This window comes from Micropterus salmoides, unplaced genomic scaffold, assembly GCF_014851395.1.
Source record: "Micropterus salmoides isolate LMB-PRFRI ecotype aquatic unplaced genomic scaffold, ASM1485139v1 Ms_hic_scaffold_22, whole genome shotgun sequence".
Lineage (NCBI taxonomy): Eukaryota > Metazoa > Chordata > Actinopteri > Centrarchiformes > Centrarchidae > Micropterus > Micropterus salmoides.
The window spans coordinates 2,680,435-2,706,375 of NW_024041373.1; the positions used below are offsets into that span (position 1 = coordinate 2,680,435).

Consider the following 25,941-nt stretch of genomic DNA (forward strand, 5'->3'; position numbering starts at 1 on the left):
TGTTATTTTCTAATTGTTTTGCAGCCGCACCTCCTCACACCGTGTGGGAAGGAGTACACAGACCTGCAGCTCTTAAAACGTCCACGAGGCCGACAGAGAGCAGAGGAGAGAGACATCGACGTAACCTGGTCGGTTTTAACAGAGTTGCGGCTTTTATGAGAAATCCCAGCAGGTCTTGTCTCCCATTAACACCAGGAGCATTCAGCAGCTCAGCTGTTGTGTAAAATACAGCAGCTGACTGCTGGAAGGAACTTGTATCATTTCGGTGCTGGGTAAAAGCTCTGGCTCTTTGCCATAAATTCCTCTACATAGGAAAAACGCTGTATGTATTAAATTCAAAGATATTGCTGCAGTTTCTTTCAAATGACTTTGCTCGTGATGTCTGGATTTAATACAGATATAAGGCTGTGACGTACAGGCACGTTCAGTCACACGCCGTGCTTCTAGCCTCGCTGTTGACGTCAAGCTCACCTGGCTCGCCCTCACTCACACAGGTCTCTCACACCAAAGGCAGGTGTCTTATCCACTGTTTCATCACCACCCATTTTACACTGGTAACAGATAGGTACTCGGTATCAAGACTCATTTAGAAAACAGAACAGTCTGGAAACAATATTTTTCCATACTTATCCAGTCCTTGAAATGACTAAAATCAAAGTCCATACCGTGTAGGAACTCTGTTCAAAGTACCTAACATATATGGTGTATAGAGGACACTGCAGATTGTATCCCATCATTTTAACATGCAGGTCAGGTTTCATTCCTGTTCATGTGGCTCAAATCACAATCACTTCCGAGAAGACAGTAAATACGATCGCTACAAACTGTGAGTCAAATTTATTCTGTGACCACTGATTTTCAAAATAACACCTCAACATCCTGTTTCATGTGGAAACTTGTTACATAGAAGAATTGCACATTTAAGACGTCTCTTACTTGTACATGACAGCCAGCGCGTTGATCTCCACCTCTCGACCCATTGCTGGAAAACAGACAGTACCATTAATCTCACTGTCATCACAGCACAGAGAGCAAACAAGACAGCATCAAATATTTCACCAAAATAAAAAGGGGTCCACGAATCATTAAAAACAGTCGTACCTGTGGGTCCTGAAGCTTGTACAGATAATCCTCAAAATCGCCTTCAATGAACTGCAACGAAGGAGACACGAGTGAAACAACACAGTCAAACAAGAAAAAGTTCTTGTTTTAACTCAGAAGTTAGTCTCAAGTCTCGGCTTTGACGTCTCACATCAACTACAAGTCTTAAACGTTGCGTTTTGAATCGGAGGCTAGCGTTGCCTCTATGAAGGCAGGTTTTTCATCCCACCTTCAGCTTTCGACGTGTTCGGACAGTCGGGTTTGTGTCAAGCGCACCTCGATCTTCATGATTTATGATGCCTCTTTTAACCTCACGCTCATTCACGCACACTTTGGTCTGTTGTGATTGTCTAGTTGGCTGCTACAATAGTCTGCTTTGGCTCATATCAGCCACTGTGACCAATGGATGAAGGAGGAAAATTCTGGTGATGTTCTATATGTTTGAGTACCGATTGCTAAAAACTACGGTGTTCAGCTGTTTTAAGAAATAATGACCTGTTTTTTAAAGATACCGGCCTTCAAGCAACCAATGAGCTTGAAGTGGCAATCAGAAAGTACTGAGATGCGGATAAACACATTGTTGGTTTTGGTCTTACTGAACACACCAAACTGATCTTTTATAGAATCAAACATCAATCATCTGCTGCTACATTACTTTGTATTCTGGCTCTAGTTTATTTATTTGTTGTTTGTTTCTCCTTCCTGTGGATAACTGCTATGATATGGACAACACATCCAGATCATTTTACAAGTAGCTTCAGTGAAGTCTGACTTCAGAAAATACTTGGTAAACCCTCGATCTGCTGGAACCACATTACCAGGCGACAGATTTTCAAGGTAGCCGCATTAACTCGAAACTTTAAGAGTGTCAAGGTGAAAGGAGGAGTCAAACGGGGGGGGGTTTAATTAAATTGGAAAAGAGGCAAATTAAACGATCCATTTCTAAACCTGCGAGAGCTCAAAAAAAAGACCACAATGCAGCAGCGTGCAGGTCTTCAGACAAAGACCTCATAATGACACCTCATGTTTGAAAACAGTCACCTTTATCCAACATTCTGGGAGATGTCCGAAAGCCCTGCTGTAGTTTAGGCGTCATGACTATTTCACTGTCATAAAAACACTAACTTTTGCTTTCAGTTCCTCCTCCTGTCATTCAGCTTCAGTTATGAAGCTTTCGGTTCAGATCCACAAAAACACAGACACAAAACCTGCTGTCTCATCCCACAGGTTCACAATCATTTCTGTTTTTTTACATTTCTCTGTAATCCTGGATCGATTACAATTTACGGCAAGATTTGCATCTCATTTTCAGCTACTTGTAACGCTGCAGATTCATAGAGAGAAGCTTAATGTACTCAGCAGCTACCACTAAAGACTTTGAATTTGTGACAAAAATAACTCATTTAGAGAAATTCTCAATATCTATGTTTTGTCATATTATCACATCCCACTGCAGACTACAAACAACAATATTATTTCATTTAGTCATGCTATGAAGAGAAAAACAACCCTCCCCAAACCTAAATAAAACAACTTTAATGACAGTTGGTTAGGTTTAATGCTCTGACTGGGTCACTTATGGTGCACATACCGCCTCATAGCTCTCTCTGTTCTGCTTCAGGAACTCCACACATTTGGCCCGGACTTCAGTATGAAGGCTTTGGCAATGCAGCACCTAGACGGGGTCAAAGGTCAACAGTGTCAAACGCACATTAACAATTAAGGTCACACGGTCAACATGCAGACATGTACATATATAATTTCCATGATTTGTTAACCAAGTTTTTAAAACTTGTATCACTTGCTGCCTGAGCTCACGCTCCTTTAACCACACTACATTAAGAACTCAATTCTGGAAAGTGACAAATGTAAATATTTTACAGCGTAAGTTCATAAATGTTAACAGTTGGCTTTGAAACTCAGCCTAAAACCTTGCTACTAAGGTTAACTTTTATCCGGCTAACATTAAGACAGTTGCTAGCCTGCACCAGCACAACAAACAGACCAAGCCCTGCTTTTCACCTGTGTTCAGTAAGCTAGTTGGAAAGTTAACGCTAGCTGTTTTTCTTCAGTTGTACCACTTTACCTGCTCGGCGACAGCCCGAAACAAGCACGACCCGTCTTTGGCAATTTTCTTCCGATGCAAACCGATTGATTTCAAGTAGTCATCCATTAATTTCTCTGCTCCTCTCTCCTCATTACTTTGCATGCTTCCGCCGCCGTCCATGCTAGCGGGGGGCTAGCAGCTAGCCGCTAAAGCTAGCTGGTTTGCTAATACCTGCGTGTTTGACGGTTAACGTTAGCGATTAAATCTTTTAGACGCCACCGGCTACAAGTTGTCAATATCGCCCCGAGTGAGTTTAAATTTCTACATCTAAGGTCTAACGAGTGTCAAATACAACACCAGTTTCTAGTTTCGTTTTCCAGGAATCCCTGCTCATGCCAGAGACTGTATTCCTGATTGTCAGAAAGTGAAACTAGTGCAGTTAACTTTAGCTGGCAGTTAGCAGGCAGGCTAACAGCTAGCAACACACCCCCTTCTTCCTCTACGGTGTCAAGTAGACAGCTACGCGTCAGAGTATTTCCTGTTAATCTACCAAAATAAAAGTCTAAACAAAATAAAATTTAAAACTGTGATTTGTGTGTTTCAAAATAAAGACGTTTACCATCAAACAGAATACAATACAATTAATGGTCAAGACCTTAAATATGAAAACAACATAAATAGAGAAGATGAATGACTTACTGAATTTTATTTAATACAAAAAACTGTCACACTTTTCAAAATAAAACCCTCTCTGTCAGATGTCACAAGACCCCCGGAATATGCTATCAAAATAAAAGCTTTGCCTACGTAATACTTCACACACACATAAGGATAACTTAATAAAGCATGCATTTTAAAAGTAACACGTGAATTGAATGAAACCACAACTACAATCTGTTTGTTTTTCATGGTGTGTTTGACTTGCGGTGCAGGACTGTCACATGCGGGAGAAGTCCCGCGAAATCCTAAGCCCCACGTGGTGGGTCAGACGAAATAACCATGTGGTCATCACACGGCAGGACACCGCCCACTGTGGGCTGGGTCAAGCTGCACCGGAAACAGGCATTCATGAAAAACAAATGGGGCAGAGGAACAGAAATTGAATGGACTGAATACAGAATAAAATGTTGCATACTGAAATAGAATAATCTATCCCCAATAATGCCTTGGACGTGTTCTAGACAGACACACAAATATACAGACTTTAGTACTAAATATGAGGGAAAAAAGAGACATCATAAATCTGTACACTGTTTTGTCTACAGGTAATTATGCAGCTCAACCTATATGAAAGCTACAGTTTCCAATAATAGACGAAAACCATTTTCCATATGTTAAGTGCAAAATTGCATTCTTGTTTCCTGGAAACCCTTTAGGAAACTTATTTTATATATATATATATATAACACAGCATACAAGGATCAGTAAGGCATCACCTCTAAAATTACACACTTCCACCTTTGCTAAATGAACGCAGGAGTAAAATACTGGTTTCTCTCAAATATTATCACAAGTATTTTAAATGTAACTGAGCGTCTGAACTGTAATTCATGTTTCAGTCCAGGTTAAATTTTGAAGAACGAGTGGATTCGTAAGAGATTATGAGACAATGGGCCCTTGGGCACTTTTCCATCTTTTCTTCTGTGGTAGTTCTTCAGGTTAACATGAGCTTTGTGGAAAACAGATCCTGCACTTTAGTACTCGCTGGAGATGAAAGTTTCCCAAAGTTTCCTGGCACTACAGATCCACACGGAAACGCCTCTCCACAGACATCACACAAAATACTGTCACCAAATTACATAAGATCGGACTTGGCATTAGTAAAATCTAGTTTGTTAAAGAATCAGGAATGAAAAAAAGTGAGCCCTCGGGCCCCGGACATTTTAAAGCTCATTCAGAGGAAGAACGTCATAAGTACATTTACTCAAGTACTGTACCTAAGTACACATTTTAAGTATCTGTACTTTACTTGAGTATTTCCATTCATGACACTTTCTACATCACTTTGTAGCCTACTCCACTACATTTATCTCAGTAGATTTGAGATTTTTTATTATATATTTATTATATAATATATATATATTGCCATAGGAGAGCAACAACCCAGCAGCAGGACCGCTACCTCCGCCTTTGTGCAAGGAGGAGCAGGAGGAGCACTGCCAGAGCCCTGCAAAATGACCTCCAGCAGGCCACAAATGTGCATGTGTTTGCTCAAATGGTCAGAAACAGACTCCATGAGGCTGGTATGAGGGCCCGACGTCCACAGGTGGGGGTTGTGCTTACAGCCCAACACCGTGCAGGATGTTTGGCATTTGCCAGAGAACACCAAGATTGGCAAATTCGCCACTGGCGCCCTGTGCTCTTCACAGATGAAAGCAGGTTCACACTGAGCACATGTGACAGACGTGACAGAGTCTGAAGACGCCGTGGAGAACGTTCTGCTGCCTGCAACATCCTCCAGCATGACCGGTTTGGCGGTGGGTCAGTAATGGTGTGGGGTGGCATTACTTTGGGGGGCCGCACAGCCCAGAACCAGAGGTAGCCTGACTGCCATTAGGTACCGAGATGAGATCCTCAGACCCCTTGTGAGAACATATGCTGGTGCGGTTGGCCCTGGGTTCCTCCTAATGCAACACAATGCTAGACCTCATGTGGCTGGAGTGCGTCAGCAGTTCCTGCAAGAGGAAGGCATTGATGCTATGGACTGGCCCGCCTGTTCCCCAGACCTGAATCCAATTGAGCACATCTGGGACATCATGTCAGCACATTCAACTATGTAAAAGGAGTATTTGATGAGATTATTTCATTCATTCAGATCTAGGATGTGTTATTTTAGTGTTCCCTTTATTTTTTTGAGCAGTGTATTTTATATATATTTTATTTGAGTCTGGATAACTGTGACACATTACTCCCTTTAGCTTAAGTTTTACAAACCAAACAGTAAATAGGTTGATCAAGACCCAGCAGATTTATTCCATGACAAAACTCAAATGGGATGTTTTTCTGCATTGAGTATTTTTACTTTTAATACTTTAAAGTACATTTTCCTGTTGATGCTTACTTACTTAAGTAACACTGCAGGACTTGTACTAGAGTATTTTATTTTAAAAGTGAGGTATTAGTACTTTTACATAAAATAATGGTAATAATAATAATAATAATAGTAGTAATACTTATTATTAAATCTCCTTATTCACTGTCTTGGTGAGAGTAGATGATCAGATTATTATGAAGCTACAGCTAGCAGCCAGTTAGCTTAGCTAAGCATGAAAACTGTAAACAAGGGGAAACAGATAGCCTCATGGTCACTAAAGATCACCAATGTTATTATAATTGATCCCGAGGGGAACACAAGTGTCTGTATAAAGTTTAAAGGCAATCCATCCAACAGTTTTTGAAATATTTAAACATCCCACATCGCTGGCGTAGCTAAAAGTTATGTTGAAGCTCAAACATTTAGAGATGTGGCGCCACCTGCTGGTGAAGTTTCTTTGTGTTCACCTACAGTATTGAGGCCTTTTTGGTTTGGATTGGATGTGCTAATTTTTAATATCACACTGAAATGAATATCAGAAGTCCACTAGATGAAGAGGACGAGCTGAATCCAGATCAGTGGCCAACACCCAATCTCTCTTTGCCTCTTTGCACTCTGCAGGACTGAAAATCAATACTGCTGTGTGTGACAGGACGAGATGGAGCAACCACAGAAAGCCGGAAACAGGAGACAAAGGGAGGAGAGGAGAAGAGAGTAGGAGGAAGAGTTTAGCCTAACTACAGAAGGATGGAGAAAATACAGGAGGAGAGTGAAACAATGTAAATAAGAGGTTGAAGTCTTGGATGGATATCTGAATGGGGAGTAAGTATTCAGATCCTTCACTTAAAGGTCCAGTGTGTAATATTTAGGAGTACGTACGAAGGAGAAGAAGAAGAAGAACAACAACAACAACAAGTTGTAGTAGTAGTTATAATCGTCTGGTTTAGAATTAAGAAAAGATGAGAAATTTGGGCAAATGGAGGCCCACACATATTATTTAGCACAAGAATCAATAGAGCGTGTCGACCACATGGACGAGGGTTTTTTTTCCTCCTTAAATCTTGATTCCAAAAAGAGAAATAATGTGCACATGGGACATAAAGAAGTATACAGAACTTAGATTAGTGCAAAATTATGTATTGCATGTACATATTTTGCAAACATGTCATTTGTAATGTGGTTATAAAGGATAAACTAGATTTCATTTATCTAACGCTTTTATCCAAAGCGACTTACAATTGCTATATATGTCAGAGGTCGCACGCCTCTAGCAACTAAGGGTGTTTAAGTGTTTTGCTCAGGGACACATTGGTGGATGTGTCATAGTGGGGATTAAACCCCGGTCTCTCACACCAAAGCCATGTGCCTTACCCACTGCTCCACCACCCCCCAATGTGATGTCCACTCTGGACTTGTTTGTACACTCTGATAATGCTAATCCAACACATCTTTGTAGTAGCGTCCACGTGGATTCCACATTCCAACTTAAGAGCACATGAACACACACTGAAGTCGGAAAAACACCTTCACAACTCGGGAAATGGGACCATCCGAGAAGCACGTGAATGCACCGTGAGCCACTGGTTGCAATTCGCAGCCCTCACCACTAGATGTCACTAAAACTTACACACTGAACCTTTAAATAATCTGTTGCCTTCATAAACATATTGAACATTCAACATTGACGTGACATTTAAACTTATTAACTGTCCCTTTAACTGGCATTATTTCTGATGAAAAACTCTGTTTCTCCCTGAGGCTTTGACCTTTTGACCAAGAGAAGGAGAACTCTTCAGCTCCCATCTTCCTCCTCATCTCGTATGCACCCTCTCTTTCTTATTTTATCCTTCTGACCTCTTCTGCACCTGTTTTTCACTTCCTTCTCTCTGCTCCTCACTTTACATCTCATCTTCCTCCTTCCACTCGCCAGTTCTTTCCCCTTTCTCCTCCTCTTTTTTCTCCTTTAACACCATTTACCAAAATCTAATAATGACCTTTGTGTGCACTTGTGTGTGGGTTGGTGTTTTTTTTTTGTTGCCCTCCCTGAACCTTCACTCAGGCTGATTATTCGCCCGAGCCCGGAGCTGCTCCCAGCCAATGGACAGACTTACTGCTTGCCGTCATGGAGACCCTACAACATGCCAGGTAACCGTGGCAACCACTGAGGAGGGGACAGGACCCATGGCGATTGACACTTATCCTCCCACTCGTGTGGCGAGTGTGGTGCGTGACCTTCATCCCTGATTTCTCTTCAAAACCAGCCTCCTAAATTCTGTTTTTCTCTCCTTTCTAAGTGATGTTCAGATAGTTTCAGCTCACCGTTACATGACTCTGTAGTACTATAACGTAGTACTAGTACCAGTGAGCGGTACTGCTACTACTGCTTCACAGCTGGTGAAATCTCTGCACAAACGGGTTTCGATTTTCTTTACCACCGTAACGTGATCTTCCAGGCACGTGAGTACATTTGAGAAAAGACGAGGTGTGAGTAGAAGTGAGTCAGATGAAATTCAACTTTATTGATCATTGCAGCAGCAAAACAGTAACAGGATACAGCAGAGATAAAAATGAAATAAATTTTTTAAAAAGCAAATAATGTAAGAGGAAGACGATCTGAGGTGATCGTGGGGAGGCTTTTGTATTTCATGCTTCTTCTTGTTTTTGTTAAAATAAACGTGTAAAATGAACCAGAAATCAGCTCTCAGCACCTTTTATAGGACATTTCATATAAAACAACACGTGTGTGCAGGTTTTATTTTAGTATAGCTGCTCCGTGCAGTTTGTGGCAGTTTCAGGTTTAAGTTTGAACTGCGTTGAAATCACTTCCTGTCACTACCTGATTGTTTCCCACAGGATCAGAATTACAAGCTCTGTGCAACAATATTAAACAAGTTAATTAACAGACCAGAATAAGAAAAAACAATAAAAAATACCTGGTTTTATTAAACCTTTATTTGTTATAATGTGCAAATTGTATTCTGGGTTTACAAAGTGGTTTGAATTCACCTTCTTAGGTGTGACTTCAGTTCCACTTCCTCAGCTCTTACGCTCGCTTGAACCCAATGTTAGGTTGTTAGCGAGGAGGTTGGCAAGTTTGGAAAATTCACTGTAGGCTTCTAATAATATGCTTTATACAGTTAAAATCAAGCAACGCGAGTAATAAATACAGAAAATTAATCACAAATCAGAGAGAACATGGCTTTACTGTTCTGTTAGCGTTTTATTTTCCCTGTAGCTTTGTGGACGTCCTTTTAACAAATGTGTCATTGTAGAAATAAGAAAAATAAACAATTGTTATCTGAGGGAGCAAACGTTCCTGTTGTTAACAGTAAAGAGTGCAACTTCTTTGCACTTCAGCCGGCTAGCTTCAATCTCCCCTTCGCTTTAAGTTGTTTTTCTTCTTTTACAAATGAATGTGCAGCAGAGGTAACGGAGCATTCACTACAACAAAACTTTTAAAACTAGTAGCTTAACATCTGCTGACCTCCAGAGGTTTAACTTAAGTCACCCGGCTGCAGTGACGTACAGGTGGACACTGTGACATCACTTCTGACCACACCAATCAGTGAAGCTCAAGAGACGACAGCAAAACACTGCTATCCGACACATTCTCACTCCCATCTCGTCACATATGGACGCTTGGTCAAGACCCCTTGACGTCACTTTTTAACGCCCTGGGTACCCCTTTAATGTTGTTTTTGGACGTGTAGGGCTCCACAGTCAAGGTAGCAATAATAAATATGCAACGTCCAGTAAGACTTTCAAAATAAAACCAGTGGTTAACGACATGAAACGTCGCAATTTGGTTGCAGTTTAGGAAAAGGTCATGTTTTGGGTTAAAATACTTAACTTCCGTAAATTAAGTAACATTACTTAAGTAGCTTATGTAACCTACGTTACTCCACTAAAAACAATCAGTGATGACTTTTTGTTTCACACGGGAAACTAACACAAGTCTCTTGCCCACACGTCTACACCAAAGTTATAGGGCTTCCCACAGAGCGCTACAAACTGACGCCAACGGGTCTTGTCAATATGTGACGGATAGGGAGAGAGAACGGGTTGGCTTTTCAACCTGATGTTAAGTTACGCTGATTAAACTGTTGCGTTTCTGGAGCGGAAAAAGGACAGTGGCGTGTCGTGACCATCGAAGGTCATGTGTTGTCTCACGGGTCTGATGCTGCATTCAAATGACATGGGAAAGATGGTACGAATGAGCTTCAGTTAAAATAAAATATTAAACGTGTCCACATAATACAGAGCATCGTGGTGAGGTGTCAAAAATACATTAACTAATGTGCAAGATTTAATAATTTGTGCTCGCAATTTAGCATCGTTTATCACCTTCATGCCATATTGTCTTACATCCTCCCGTCTCCCTTCAAACGTTATGGATTAAACATGCTTTTAATTTCATCTTGGAGATTTGTGGATATACTTCATAGGCTTTGGCCATGTGTTCACCTTTTCCCTCATCCCTTAACTATATTTCACAGGATAACGTAAGTAAATAATCGAGTAACTGCATCAGAAGGAGAGAATCAATGTACTAATTCTTTGTCAAACCTCCGGCTGAATGAATGTGGCCAAAAGGCAAAATGTATAATATATTATATCCAGAGAATTAATTTACTGAATCATAATATCTTACGATTATGAATTACAATAAATAATGTTCTTTAAAATATATTCTCTGGTCTCCGGCCCCGCCCACGTGAACAGGAAGTGACATCAGACCTGCTGGATGCGCTGGTAGTTTTGGATATAATAACCTGAAAGTGACTGAAACGGTTGTGGTGTTGAACTTTCTGGTTTTGTGAAGAGTGCTTAAAAAAAGGCTTAGTAATTCTAAAATGACTCTTTTTCTTTTTGTCTCAGAAAACTACATATAGTGCAACTTTAAATTAAGACATTTCAGACTCTTAGGAGCCCCGCGTAGTTATGTAAACACAAATACATTATCAATATACAACACAAATATTAGAAATATCATCACTGTCCTCCAGAAACCTTGTACCTTAAGAAATCCTCAAAACTCAAAGAGTCAGCGGTTAAATGATGCTCATCACAGGAAACCTTTGGTAATCATTTTTTAAACAAATATTTATAACTTCTACGATAGTAAACTAGAATAATTTTGTGTTTGAACTGATGGTTGGATAAAACGAGCCAGTTGAAGACATCAACGTAACCCAATGATTAACTGATTAATTGAAAAATATTAATAATTAGTCGTTAGTTGCCGCCATAAAACAGATACAAAAGATACAAAAATGTTTGTTTGGAACAAACCCTTTTTAAAAACATGTAAATCAGGATGTTAATGACCTTTTCGCTTCATCCTGATGGCATCTGCACCAACTGGTTATAAGATACTTTATCATCACTGCAAAGAAACACACATTTGAACATTTTAACGAGCTGATGAGATAACTGGATTATTTTAGCCATGTTAGCAGTGAGCCTCTTTGGACTGCTATGATGGTCGGGCAGTCGGTCCAACTCCTTGGTTCAGACTCAGATATCTCAATGAAACCTGGCAGAGACGTTCACGATCCCCTTATGATGATTTGTAATAACTTTGATGATCTCTTAATGTTTAATCTGGCGCCATCATCAGGCCAAACGTTGCAATTTATTTAACACTGTTATATGACCAAATAGCTATTATCTGTTAGCATGCTAACAAGCTAAACTAGAGACGGTGTACATGGTAAACATGTTAGCATGCTGATGTTAGCATTTAGCTCAAAGCACTGCTAAGCCTCAGCTAGCACGAGCTGTAGACTGGTTTCCAGAGCAGGTCACCTTGTTTTAGGAAACACGACCCCAAAACAGAAACGTCTGCATAAATCATGGCGTTATGGAAACAGGTGAAATAATGTTTCACATCTTCTGATAAATGAGTTTGTCTTAGCAGTGATTTTCTCTACAGCGAAACAACAGAATCACAGACGACCTTTACAGCAAAGCGTCTCGTGCGTGAGAGGAGGACTTCTTAAGTGCAGGGTTTCTGGAGGACAAGAGAGACAGGCAATAAATAGGTCACACGATTAAATAGCTAAGAGTTCAGTGATTATATGACTTGGCTAAAAGCAGGCAGGAATGCAGCAAAAATCACGAGCATGATGCAAAAGTTGAATAAATTCGAAACGTTCCTTATCTGTGTGTTTTCAGTGCATTGAGCATAACAGGAGCTGATTGACATTCTCATACATAGTGTGACAGTACCTTGGATACATTACAAAGCTTTACATCCACCACTTCAAAAGTCCAGAGGATGGATAGAAGAGGAAGGAGGAAGAGAGAGGAGAGGAGGAAACAAAGAGAGAAGAGGAGGGGTAAGGAGGAGAGGAGCGAAGACGATGGATAGAAGAGGAGGAGGGGAGAGATAAGGGAACAGGAGACAAGGAGAGGAAAGGAAGAGAAGAGAGAAACAAAGAGAGACAAACAAGTAGAGGAAAGGAGAAAAGGAGAGGAATCGAGGAGAGGAAACGAGAGTAAGCAAAGAGAGGGGGAGAAGAGAGGAAAGGAGAGAAGGAAAGCAAAAAAGGAGAGGACACAAGGAGAGGTAATAATGATCTGTGAGGAGGATGAGAGGAAAGGAGAGAAGAGGAGAGGAGAAGAAACAGGGATGGGAGAGAAAAAGAGGAGAGGAATAGAGATGTAAGGAAACAAGGAGAGAAGAAAAAGATGAGAGGAAAGAAACAAGATCAGGAGAGGAGAAGAGAGAAGGGGAGAGAAGACAAGGTCAGGAGAGGAAGACGAGGAGGAGGAGGAGAAAAGGGGGGAAAAAGCATTTACACAGGAGTCGTCAGACCAAGGTAACCGAGAAAGGAGTGTTTGGTGGATGACGACAAAGAGGAGGAGGAGGAGGAGGAAGATGGAGGAGAGCGTGGTTTCAGAGAAATGAGCGTCGTGATGGGGAGGAGAGGAGACAAATCCCTCCACCCTGCCCGGTCAGAGAGTGAGGGGTGAAGAGGAGGAAGAGAGGAGGAGGAGGGTGCAGCAGTGTGTGTGTGTTCGCCGGCGTGTGCAGCCGCTGTACGTGTTTGCTTGAACGCTGATTGTCTCCGTGCACGTACGACCGGTGCGTGTGCACGTCGCCTGGGTGTTTGACCTTGCAGTGGAGGCGCAGACTGTCCCTCCGCTTGGCGCTGTAGGGGCAAAGGTCGCACGTGAACGGCCGCTCCCCTGTGTGCACGCGCACGTGCTCTACCAGCTTATTGGCTGTCCGCGTCAGGTGGCCACACCGGTCGCACCGGTACTGGTTGCCTTGGCGGTGACCCTGGAAGTGAACCAACAGCTCCTGTTGCCCTGGAAACGACCTCTGGCAGATGCGGCAGCGGTGCTCAGAGGCGCTGTTCTCCGGCTGGGTTGCCATAGCAACTGACGGAGCGCTGCTTGAGGCAGTGGAGGCGGCAGGAGGGGTGATGGGGCATCTGGGAGTCAGGAGAGGAGAGAGGGGTTAATAACACACACCTGCCTGATCCTGCAGACTTCAATCAGGCCAAGACCACATGTTCCCCGACAGAGACGATCAGGCTGTTTGGGTCCCGATCGATTTGGACACCTACCAATAACGAACCAATAAGGTTGATTAAACTTGATCCTGACACTGAAATAACAGCTGCAGCCTGTTAAATCGTGTTTTTTACCAAATCTAAATAGCTGTTTTGGTTCAAACTACTGAGTTCATAATCTCAAATTATTGGTCTGCTCTGATCCAAATAAAAGCTGAATGAAACAGTGAGAAAGTGACTCCTGAAGCTGAAGTGATCTGATCAGCTGGATCGTTTCACCACAGAAGAAGTATAACTCTGTTGGAGTAGGAATGTGAGACGCTGATATCACACGTCTGTGACAAGTGACAAACTGACGTATGGCAACATATTTTGGGAAATGGTGATGATAGGTCAAACTTGTGGAAAAGTTGTGGTGACTGGTCAAAAAATGCAAGCCGTGCTCCAACTCAATTCACAGAGATTTGTTGAATTTAATAGTTGCGATTGTGACATTTCGAAATCCTGGAGAGACTGATATGCCAGGATGTATGCAGATGATTTAATTATTTGTTCATTTAAAGACAATCAAACACACACACACACACGTTTTCAGTAACTTTGACTGATGCGACCGCCACTCACTGCTGTCACATTGTTTCAATTTCAGCGATTCTGATTCTACTTATTGAAAATGGTCCTTATCGAATCTCGGTTCTGATTCACCACAGATCTTGTCAGCGCTCGGTGACATTCATCCTCTTCCTCTCTGCTCATCTTCCTCTTCATGGCTAAAGTGAAAGTAGTTTCTGTTTTAGGGGCGTCTCTGGGGACTCGTATCTAAAAAAAAATATATTGGAATAATCTGTTGACTTCATTTGTTTCCCGTCAGTATAAACGGAGAACGTCAGCTCATCTGTGTTTTGTATCTGAGTGTGGGACGTTGCTACTGTTAGCGTTAGCTGTTTCTGTAGCATCAATGTAGCTGAGATAGCGCGACTTAATGAACGTGGTGCGTTCCTTCACGCTGTGTTGAGGTAAATCCTTCGTTCATATTGGAGCAGCATTCCTCCCTCGCACCAAACATCCTTACTGCAGGTGTTGCATTTTGCTGTGTCGTTCTCTTTTTAAGGATGTTAGGTCGGCGCAGCAGGTCCTGGCAGATACGTGTAACTTGTATGGATTGTAAAATGCTCACTGCAGTTCAATCGGGAGCGCGACTCAAATATGAAAAAAGTTAGGAACCAAAGCAGATTCGAATCAAATCCACGGTTCTTGGAAATGTGGTAAAAGTTCCAGTTTAAAACCGGTTCTCGATACCCAAGCCTACTTACTGTCACACTGTCATGACTTACAGGGACACTTGAATGGGATGGGGCCATTGTTTGTGTTAGCAGTAAACACAATACGACACGTTACAATGTGTGCTGTGAAAAGTATTGTTCCACAGCGTGATGAGGAGTTACACACTGCTGGTAAAAATTAAAACAAATGTGCCATGGCAAGAAATTCCCTGGAAGAAGCGTTAAATCTTATAAAACATTTTGTTTTCTCAGTTAAATTCATGTTAATGGGGCTTTATTGGCATGGGAAACAGACATTACCAAATGTCTGCAAGTGGGAAATAAAAACATGTACATAGACAGAAGTATTAGACAGTCAGCGTTTTCATTTATAAACATTTATTTGAAGCCAAGAGTCTGAGTGAAATATATCCGCATGGCATGATTTTAGCTCATGTAGACACATCACTATCCGTATGTCTGTCTGCAGCTACATGGCAAGAAACTCAGAACAGAAATACCAAAAGATGAGTTACATAGTTGTTCTTTTTTATTGTAAAATGAGTACTTGTTAGTTAAATCTGAGATCATGAGATTTAAATCTTTTTTTTAATGTTATGAAATTAAAGTAGTATTTTAGAGAAAAAATACCTTTTCATTATTAATTCAAGAGTCAACAATTCAAAAGTAAAACAGTCATAATTTTTTGAGATTTAAGTCAAACATTGATCAAAAACAGTATTATAACTAAATATTCACTGTGCATAAATATTAGATGTTTTTTTTCTAAAGATTACAACTTTTTTACAAGATTTTGTCTTTTTCTGAAAATTTTATTTTATATTTCTAATTTTATTTTCCTTAGAAATCTTAATTTTTCAGTGGTGCTAAAAGTCACAGCACTCAATACATAATTTAATGCATGTTGGTTACAGCTTTTTAAGAACTGAACTGAAGAGATCGCTATCAAAATATTTGTTTATGTTGAAAAACATTTAAAGTGAGCCCACCTCACATCTCCGCTGGCTCCCGTGTTCCCATTCAAGTGCGTGCTGGCGTGAGCCCTCATCTCTGCCTCCTGATTGGTCGAGTGGTCGCACACGCTGCAGTGCAGCGAGAAGGAGCCGTGCTCCCATTGGCGGTGTTCTGTCATGTGACTGTGGAAAAGGGCACGCCTGTCCGTCTCAAAACCGCACACATGACACCTGGAGGTGGAGAGGCAGGTTATTAGGTGTTGCAGCAGAAGATATTTGATCGACAGAGATGTTGTGTACAACTGCTACTACTTCCATCTTTTACTGCTTAGTAAAAACAAATAAAATAAAACACAATTGACTGAAAATCCAGGCTTTTCAACAGCACGTCATATATCTAGCAGGCATGTGATTGGCTAAGGACAAAAAAGCAGAGGATGGCGTGGTGCGATGCTGTGGGGGGAGCGCGTGGTCGTGGGGTCTGGGGGAATTTGATGTTAGCTTTACATTTTAACATAAGTTTATACAATTATCATTACAATATTAAAAAGTTTTTCACTCAGACATTAACAAGAAAAAAGTGAAACAATTGAAGAAAGTGAGCACCCTTCACATTTTTGTAGAGCTGCAATGATTTTGATAAAACTAACACCTTTATATTTACAGCATGTGCTACTTTGCACCTGAATAATTTGACAGGATTTAGTATTGATAACTGTGTGAAACTATCTTATTATTTTTAGTGTAAATAAGAGTCAACCATCTTTTTAGGATCTATCTATGTTTAATAACTATTATTCTATCATAATCTTATTTTTAACACTTTATTCTATGTATATGTGACACATGTAACCCAATGGAGATGCTTTGCTGTTGTTTATTTTATACAATGACAATAAAGATAATTGACTAGTTGATTTGTGTAATTTTTTAAGTAAAAAAAGTCCTTGAAAAGTTTCTCTGATTCCAGTTTCTTAATTGTGAATATATTTTGGTTTCGTTACTCCGCTATGACGGTAAAGTGAATATCTTTGAGTTGTGGACATTTGAGGACGTCATCTTGGGATTTTCACTGATCAACATTTTTCAGCATTTTCTGACATTTTATTGAAAAAAACAACTAATCGATTAATCGAGAAACTACAGCTGGAAAATAAAACAATAATGATCATTATCGCAATATCATTTTCCACAACAACAATATAACAATAATCAAAAAATGTTTCATTTAACTCATTTGAATCACAAACTAATCAGAACAGATATTTCTGTTGTTGAGGAAAAGGGACTGAAAAAAGATTTGACTTGATTTTACTCATGCATATTTGTTGAAAAAAGGTTTTTACTCTCTTTATTTTGAATGTTCTACCTCAGATTTGGGAAGCAAGAAGAGTTTAAACCACAGTTCACTCAGGAGCCTTTAAACTTAAAAGAAATACTGATTTGACATTTATCGAGATATTTATCAATCATCAAATCAAATAATATTATCTATTATTTTTATTTTATTTTATAGATAACACTTTTGGCCCAGCCCTACGTGAAAATAAGTGACAGATTAATCAACAATGAAAATAATCCCTACATTTTTGTGTGCCATAAAAAAAAAAAAATCACAAAATAACATGTGTTAAACAGCTGTAGGGGGTTATTATTAGCACTGTGTCTTTACCTTATCCACACTCTTATTGGCCCTGTTCTTTATACTCGCTATTTTGACAGGGTTAGAATTTATTTAGATTTTAAATAATATGTTTTTTTAGAGCAGCTCCAGCAAAGTCACTATATAAACTCAACAATAACAAATCTAAAATGTGAGTAAAATAATATTCCTGATTTCAAAATACTGAGAGAAGTTTAGAAAGAATGAAGAACTCAGACATCAGTCGTCACTTCTTCAAAGGCCTGTTTGATGATTTTAGGGTTATGGTTTGGGTCAGAGACCAGGGAATCCAGTACGGTCCTCATAAGCATAGTGGTACAAACGTGTGTGTTTGTGTTACCTGTAGAAGTAAGAGCAACCTGTGGTTTGATCTCTGCTGAGGCTGCTTTGGGTTTCTGTGAGAATAAAAAAAAAGAAAGAGAGTTGTTCATGAAATAAATCTTCCGTTGCCACATCTTTCTTTATTTTTTTAATGTGCACTCCAAAGTCTACTAATGATGTGTCCCCCGGAAGTTATTATTGGTAAACTTCTCTGTGACTGTCTGCTGCGAGTGTGTGTGTTTAGTCAGACTACCTTTATTATAAACCCAAAGGGCAATCTGGTGGCTGCACACATCCATAACACAGACACTGAAAGACAATCATTAAAAAGTAATAATAATAACAATAAGGCTGCATTAAAAACACTGCAGGCAAACTAAACGCCCCAAAAGTGCTCATTTAGTGATGTCAGTGCAGCGGGTATGAAAATGTTTTTGAGGCAGCCTGTGGCAGCTACCTAAAGGAAGAAAGTGGAATCAGAGTTATACAGAGGGTGATAATTATTTCCAAATAATATAATGAGCTCAGATGACCTCCTCTGTCTGAGCAGAGGACACGCTTAGGGCTCCGACCAAAGATTTTGGCTCAATATTTGGCAACGTCATCCAGCAAGGCAATAAAATGCGTAAGTAAGCTCACAGTCATGGTACTTTGTACCGTGAACATCATATTTCTACTATCCAAGGAGGGTTAAATCAAGGGCATCTGGACTTGATTAATCGAACCAAGTCCAGATGCCCTTGATTTAACCCTCCTTGGATCACTGTGACCTGGATAAACGGAGAATCCTCACAGATATATTTCTGTTTACCTAGCGATCGTTTAAAGAATAATAATTTTCAGTTGTAAAATCATGCGTCAGAGGATTATTAAACTGCTCGCGCAGCCTTCTGGTGTCTAATAAACCTTCAAATTATTATTATGTCTCACCAGAGCCTGCAAACTAATGCAGCCACTTGTGCTTCCTGTAGCTAACAGTCATGCTGGATTTCGCCAGGTGAAATGTACCGGTGTGTAGAAAAGCAGAAGGGGAACAGGAAACAGCGTAGGTAGGGATGTAAACATGAACTGCGGTTACTTTTTGTTAACCTGGGTCACTGTCTAGGACTCACTGCAGCCTCGCGGAGCCTCTTCTTCTCTGCTTGCTGCTTGGAATATTTTTGGCATGCAGTCATAAAGCAAGATCATAAAAAATCAATATTTCCTGAATGAGAGGTCAGTCCCACGCCCTCTCTCACACACGCTGAACACTGAAGAGCCTCGCAATTTCACATGTCACAGTTAAATCTGTTTGAACTCTGGAGGTTAGTCAGTTCACGACCTCCGTTTAAATTCATTAGTGGTCGCCAATAATCGGTCTGGCCGATTATCGGCGCTGATATTCAGCATTCTTCCAATAATCTGCATAAGTCATTTTAAAAACAGATAGGCGAAATAATTAATTAATAAAAAAATTGGCTGTGATACAGCCGCCTCTCTCTGTCTGTACTCACCACAGAACTAGCTGATTGGTTACAAGTCACGAGCAATAGCCTATCAACACTGACTAGTGTGTGGAAGCAGCCAATAGAACGAGCCATCATGCTGCAGCCCCTCCCCTCCTCTCTCAACAGAGCTCCGCATACACATGCGGGGTGAAGTAAGCAGAGATCAGTGTATATTACACAAGTTGACCATAACTACCCCGTTATTGTAAGTAAGTGCAGCAAAACCAGCAGTACTAGTAAAAGGCTGATACTGCATCAGTACGACAAGCAGGAACGTGCACAGAGCGATATTTAATCTGCTCTGTCTCATCCACCGCAGCTGTGTTTTGGTTTTACACATGTGCTATCTCGGCTAATATCTAGTTTGTCATAAACAAGGTAAGACGAAATCTCTCTGTCTGTAGCCTGTTCAGCTGAGATGCTACGTACCTTAAAATTTTTCCTTGTAAACTCAGCTGCTTGTTGAGAGAAACCAGGTCCTCTCTACAGCAGCAGCAGAGGGAGGAGGAGGACTGCCGTCTTCAAACTAAACTGTATTTTGATGTCAGGAATATAGTTTATTTAACATGTTCCATTTGTTTCCAGTGACTATATGGTGACTTTGCTGCTCTGAAAACAGTTATAATAAAATATTAAATTTGATTACTGTTCTGAATCTATTCTTTTTTAAATAACATTTTTTAAAGGCATTTATTTCATAATGAAAATCCTATAAGAGTACAGATCAAATAAATAGTATCAATAAAATCCTAACAATATAAAATAAATACAATATAAATGGCAGCCAGTAAAGTCAAAGTTTATGATAATTTATCACTCATAGTTAAGTCCATCTCATCAATTCATTTAATTTACTATTTATAAAGATTAAACATGACAATTAACTGTTATTTTTAACAGTAATTAATTGTTATTTTTAACAAAGATTTGTGTTGGAGTTTGTTGTTTTTCACACCAAGATTAAAAAATTTTCAGCAAATGTCGCTTCCAAATATCGTTCATCGAGCTAATTGGTTACTAATAATCGGTATCGGGATCGGCCCGGAAAAAAAACATATCAGTCGACCCCTATACGAAATCCGTTCTGACTGCACCACAAGGTTTTTCTATCTGAACACCAAATATTGCATGTGACGTAAGAACCCTACAGTAAGACATCATCACTAATAATTTCATCATTTGCATCATCAAGGTTATCCATATTGTACTGTGTCCCTCCTCTGCTGCTCTGCCTGAGCTTGCTTGTTCCTGTTAAAAAGACCTTATAAATAAAAAACTTACTTACATACATCATCATTTTTATTTATTGACTACATTTTGTATTATTAATCTGAATCTGCAACGTAACAAAATATATCAAATAAATGTAGTGCAGTAAAAAGTACAGTATTGATATGATAGACCAATAAATCAGGCCTATTATCTGGCATTTTGAGATAATCATCACTCACAAGGCCGACAAACAAAAAATGTCTCTGCAGGCAGCCTTGTCAGTGTGACCTTGAGAGTTTTGGGAAGGTGGTGTAAAAAGTTAATTTGGAGTCCGAAACATCCTCAGTCACCATAATCGTTTCCTAAATGACAACTAACCATCCATCCATCCTCAGCCGATCGCAGGGGCAACAGCTCAGGGAACCCAAACCTCCCTTTCCCGAGCCACATTAACCAGCTCTGATTGGGGGATCCCAAGGCGTTCCCGGGCCAGTGTGGAGATATAATCTCTCCACTGAGTCCTGGGTCTTCACCGAGCCCTCCTCCCAGCTGGACGTGCCCAGGGGGCATCCTTGCTAGATTCTCGAACCACCTCAAGTGGATCCCTTTGACACAAAGAAGTCGAAAGGATCCAGTTGAGTTCTGAGTTCTGAGTTCCTCACAGACCCATTTTGGGTGCTTGTACCCGCGATCTAGTTTTTTCTGACATGACCCAGCCTTCATGACCTTAGCAGCCACGAAATTTCTATTTTTATCACAATGGCGCAGCAGAGCAAATGCAAAACCGCCCCCACTGCTCCGATTCTCTGGCCAATCTCCGCTCCATTGTCCCCTCAGTCACAAACAAGACCGCGAGCTACTTGAACTCTCTCACTTGGAGTAAGGACTCATTCCCTAAATGACAGCAGATCTAATCTAAAACCATTACTGGCTAGCATTAAATATATATTGTTATACTGTAGAGAATAACGCAGCTGAATGACGTCACTTCTGACAAACTGTACCCCACTCGTCCGTTATGAAATCTTCAGCAGAACCCAATCTGTGTTTCTCTTTCACTCATTAATAAAGCTTCCATCTAAAACAACACATTACTTTGAGATAACATGTATATTTGAATGTATACTCTAGGGATAACAGAATTACACATGACTTCTCTTTGTTTTGGTTTGCTCCCTAAATATCTGCCATTGAAAAAAACAAAATCTGTCGAGAAGTGAAAGTCTCAAGTAGCAGAAAATGGAAAAGTGCAAAAATCTCAAAATTGTACTTATATGCAGCACTTTGGGCCAATGTACTTTGTTACTTTCCACCACTGGGCGTCACACTACCCCAAAATGAAAGTGATAATTAATCTGAATGATGGATAGTTGATCGTAGATTAATCCTGTTTTAAAAAGGCTGTTCTCGTCTGTGACATCATGCCCTGCTACTCACTGTAATTTCAATTAGATCAGAGCTTTGGTGGAAACGTGCTTTAATCCTTCCACTCTGACTGACAGTGTCATTTCTCATTAATGCCTATAACACTGTGATTGGCAAGCGAACGCATCAACGATGAGCACAACCTTGACTCAGTACGTGATTACAAAAACACTCCCATGAGACAGCGATCAACACTCAAAGATCTACGCCTCCTCGAGCAAAACAGCTTGTTTCTCACACACGAGCTCTGTATTTTTTATCTAAGCACCGTGATGGTGTCTAATGCAGCTACTCACACCACCTACTGTATCTGTGTGTGTCTGTGTGTCTGTGTGTGTGCAGTATATTACCATGTGGAGGATCCTGGGAGCTCAGAAGCGATGAAGAGTCCACATTCACCTTCAAAACAGGACTACAGCAAGGGTAACACACACACACACACACACACACACAGTCGTGCACACGTATAGTCAAAACATAGCAGGCCAGAGGTCAAAGTGTCCACGTGGGATCATCGACTGATGCTGTGAAGTGTGATGTTACCTGCTTCTGATGGGCGGAGTCGTCCTCTCCCCCAGCCGACTGTTGGATTTACTGACCCTCTCTGCAGAAACACAGATCAGAGTTCATTCAGATCCATCAAACACAAACTCATTCATGTGTATTTATTGTGTTATTAAAAACTGGATCTGTATCAGAAACAAAAGCAACATTTTATTTATTTTAAAACATGAACATGATACTAAAACGAATAAATAACTTAAACAGGTTCTTTTTGTGACTTGATAGGTGAACAGGAAGTGAGAGGAGCTACATCTTCTTTTGAATTGCTGCCGAAGTTCTTTTTAAAACCTCTTTTAAGCATTTTTATTAACCTTATTCATCTTGCCTTAATTTGTCTTCATGTGTGTACGCAGGTGGTTTATTTATATATGAAATAGATTGAATGCATATTTTTTTATCCTTGTAAAGCACTTTTTAATCTCTGCTTTTGATAACTACTATATAAATAAATATTATTATCATTATTATTATTATCATCATTATTATTATGAACATAGAATGACAAAAGGTCCCGTGTCAGACTCAAACCAGAAACGTGATTATAGGGTCGGTGTCTTAAACCCGTAGACCAGGATGCCACTTAAAAGGAAATGTTCACATTTTTCAAGTGTGTCTTAAAACAACAGTCAGGTGCCCACGTGAACACTGTACACAAAATCTACAGTCCTCCTTACATGCAAACGTTTTTGTGAAGTTAATATGAAGCTTCTTAAATATTATACTAGATATACTGTTTTTTATCCTCTATGGCAGTAACCTGAATCTCTTTGGGTTGTAGACAAAACAAGATGTTAGAGGACTTCCATCTTGGGCTTTGGGAAACACTGATCAACATTTTTCACCAACTGTCTGACATTTTATGGATCAAACAACTTGTCGATTAGAAAATAATCGCTAGTTTGCTGCAGCCCTAGTTTGACGCACTTGAAAATTGTAATATTATAATTTAACAGCTTTGATGACTGTTCTTTCAAAGGAATATTATGAATTGTAGTCTATAAATGTGGTCATGAGGGTAGTTTCAATCTCTCAGACTGTCACTATCCAGGGCTTAAAGGCGTTTTTGTATTCGACAATATAAATATGTCTGGAAAATATTCTTGCATATTCTTTAACTGTCTCGTGTTAGGTGTGTGAAGCGCCCGAAAGAAATGGGACTGGCACTTCCTGGCGACGTGGACACTCATTGGTTATTGTAGGCCGTGGACAGGGCATAGAAGTTTCTATTGGGTCAATTAAGGTGTCACTCACAAGGTCAACATGTGGTGTAGACGTGTTTTTTGTTTACATCCTAGCTGTAGTTAGGCTAATATAAAGCGACGCAATAGCAGTCGATGTGTATTCATTGACATAATAATGCTTTTTGGACTAAATATTTTACTGGATTGGATCGTCTGGACCTTTGCTAACGTAACAATTTGCCATTTTTGTCGGAATGTAATCCGCCGTTGGAGTATTATGGAGTACGGCTTCACAGATAAGTGAAGCCGTACTCCATAATTGATAATATGCAGTGCTTGAAGTGGGCCACCAGTAAGTTACTTCTACATTTTAGTCGTCCCGGGACTTTTCTTGCGCACCGGTGGGCTCTATGTGGCGCTCATCTGTTCCCATTCTCGCCTGTTTGCTAATCTCTGTCGGCGGAGACGGAGCAGGTGGAAGCTCGGTGCCTTTCATGCAGCCGTGAGCTCCCATGTGAACGGGAGTACCAGCAGGGCTGGGCAATAAAACAACAATAATAATAATTATTGCAACATAATTTTCCTCAATAACAATATAACAAATGTTTATGTGTTTGATTTAATTCATTTGAATCACGCACAAATCAGCACTTTACCTTGTTGAGGAAAAGGGACTGAAAAAATATTACTTAGTTGAAATTTACTTGACCATAATTTAAGTTTTGCACGTTTTACCTCAGATTTGTTAAGTGATCCCAGTGTTTCCCAGAGAATGACAGTGTAACTGTGGCACCAGATAGAAACAACGTGCTAACCTCGACAACCCAGCTGTATTCTAACGTTAACTTAGCTTTCCTTATTAGCTCCTTAATTACGTGCTTGCTAATAACTTTTTTTAAGCTAGGCGTCCCACAGCGTTGTGTGGGACAGATTTGTGCAGCGGTGTTCATGAGGGAGAGAGAGGGGGATGAGCGAGAGGATGTGCTCAATCAAATATCATTTTAAATAGGCCTAGTAAAAAATTAAGTGTTTGTTCTGACCATAAAAATAGTTTAAAACCACAATTAACTATCTGGTTTCTTCAGCTTTCACTCGGGAGCAAAAATCTGCCTTATAATGATTTGACATTTATCATAAGAATAATCAATATTGAATGATGTGAAATGTTTTATTGTGGTAACATTTTCAGCCATATTGCCCAGCACCTATATTTTCCACTTCAAGCACTGATTATAGATGGTGGCAGAAAATGTTACCAAAATGCAGGAAATGAACTGTTTAATGCTCAAAATCAAAATCAAGACCCCCCTTCATATTTACACATGTTTTATCAAACCAGTGTACAATTATCTTCTTGTCTTTTTCTTGTGAACCCAGAATTGTGTTTCTTCATGTTTCGTGAGCTAAGTGTATGTCAGAACCCTAATCTGAGTCCCTATGTCCCCGTCAGTTTTCAATACAAAGTTACGCTCTTGCCCGCTATCCTCCATCTTTCGTAAACCCCCCGAACACATTTGAGGCACAGAAAAATTTCTTGCTTTAAGCCCTGACTATCACTATATAAACACTGTCAGTAAAAGGCGTCTTTGTGCTGCGGCAAGTTGTTGTATTGTGCTTACTGAAGTTTGAAGAAGAAGTATAAATCCATTAGGGAATCATTTTCCTTCTCCTGGACAGAGACCAGAGAGGGGGAAATCCTCTCCACCCTGCCAGCAAATCACCCTCCTGTCTCACATGTCCTCCACACTGTGTTTTGGCAAAAAACTGAATCTGAATCAGTGAAAGTGAATCAGGAGCGTGAGAAGATGTGTTTGTGTGTTACCTGACAGCTGGTGCAGCAGCGTGGACGCTAGGTTCACGGACATGTCCTGCCACAGCACGGCTCTGAGGCACTGGTCGGCCATCTTGGCTCCAGAGGTGAACTGATCTTCCATCTTGGCTCCAAAGAAGAGCTGCTCTTCTGTCTTCACTCCTGAGAAAACGTGGTCTGCCATCTTGGCTCCAGGAGAAGAAGCCAGTTCTCCTTTGGTCCCTAAGAGAAGGGGTTTTTCGAGCTTAGCTCCTGCAGGAAACTGGTCCTCCATCTTGACTCCAGAGAGAATCTTGTTGCTCATCTTGGCAGCAGAGACAGGCTGCTCTGCAATATT

General features: G+C 40.3%; 2 protein-coding genes across 2 annotated transcripts in view; both read right to left on the reverse strand.

Moving 5' to 3' along the window:
* LOC119917678 (OTU domain-containing protein 4-like) overlaps positions 1-3,624 on the reverse strand; it is a 23,641-nt gene extending 20,017 nt beyond the window's left edge. The window contains exons 1-4 of the mRNA XM_038738096.1: positions 3,188-3,624; positions 2,693-2,776; positions 1,102-1,152; positions 937-982 (exon numbers count right to left, since the gene is read on the reverse strand). Coding sequence (XP_038594024.1) covers positions 937-982; positions 1,102-1,152; positions 2,693-2,776; positions 3,188-3,328 — 322 coding nt within the window. The 5' untranslated portion in view covers positions 3,329-3,624. The remainder of the gene's footprint in view (positions 1-936; positions 983-1,101; positions 1,153-2,692; positions 2,777-3,187) is intronic.
* Positions 3,625-12,143: 8,519 nt separating this feature from the next.
* On the reverse strand, positions 12,144-25,908 carry LOC119917679 (zinc finger protein 235-like). The gene is made up of 7 exons (XM_038738097.1): positions 25,617-25,908; positions 22,593-22,653; positions 22,400-22,461; positions 17,945-17,999; positions 15,978-16,172; positions 13,190-13,624; positions 12,144-12,195 (listed from the first exon to the last, which is right to left on the reverse strand). The coding sequence occupies exons 1-7, from the start codon at positions 25,906-25,908 to the stop codon at positions 12,144-12,146; spliced, it is 1,152 nt and encodes a 383-aa protein (XP_038594025.1).
* Between the last annotated feature and the right edge of the window lie 33 nt (positions 25,909-25,941).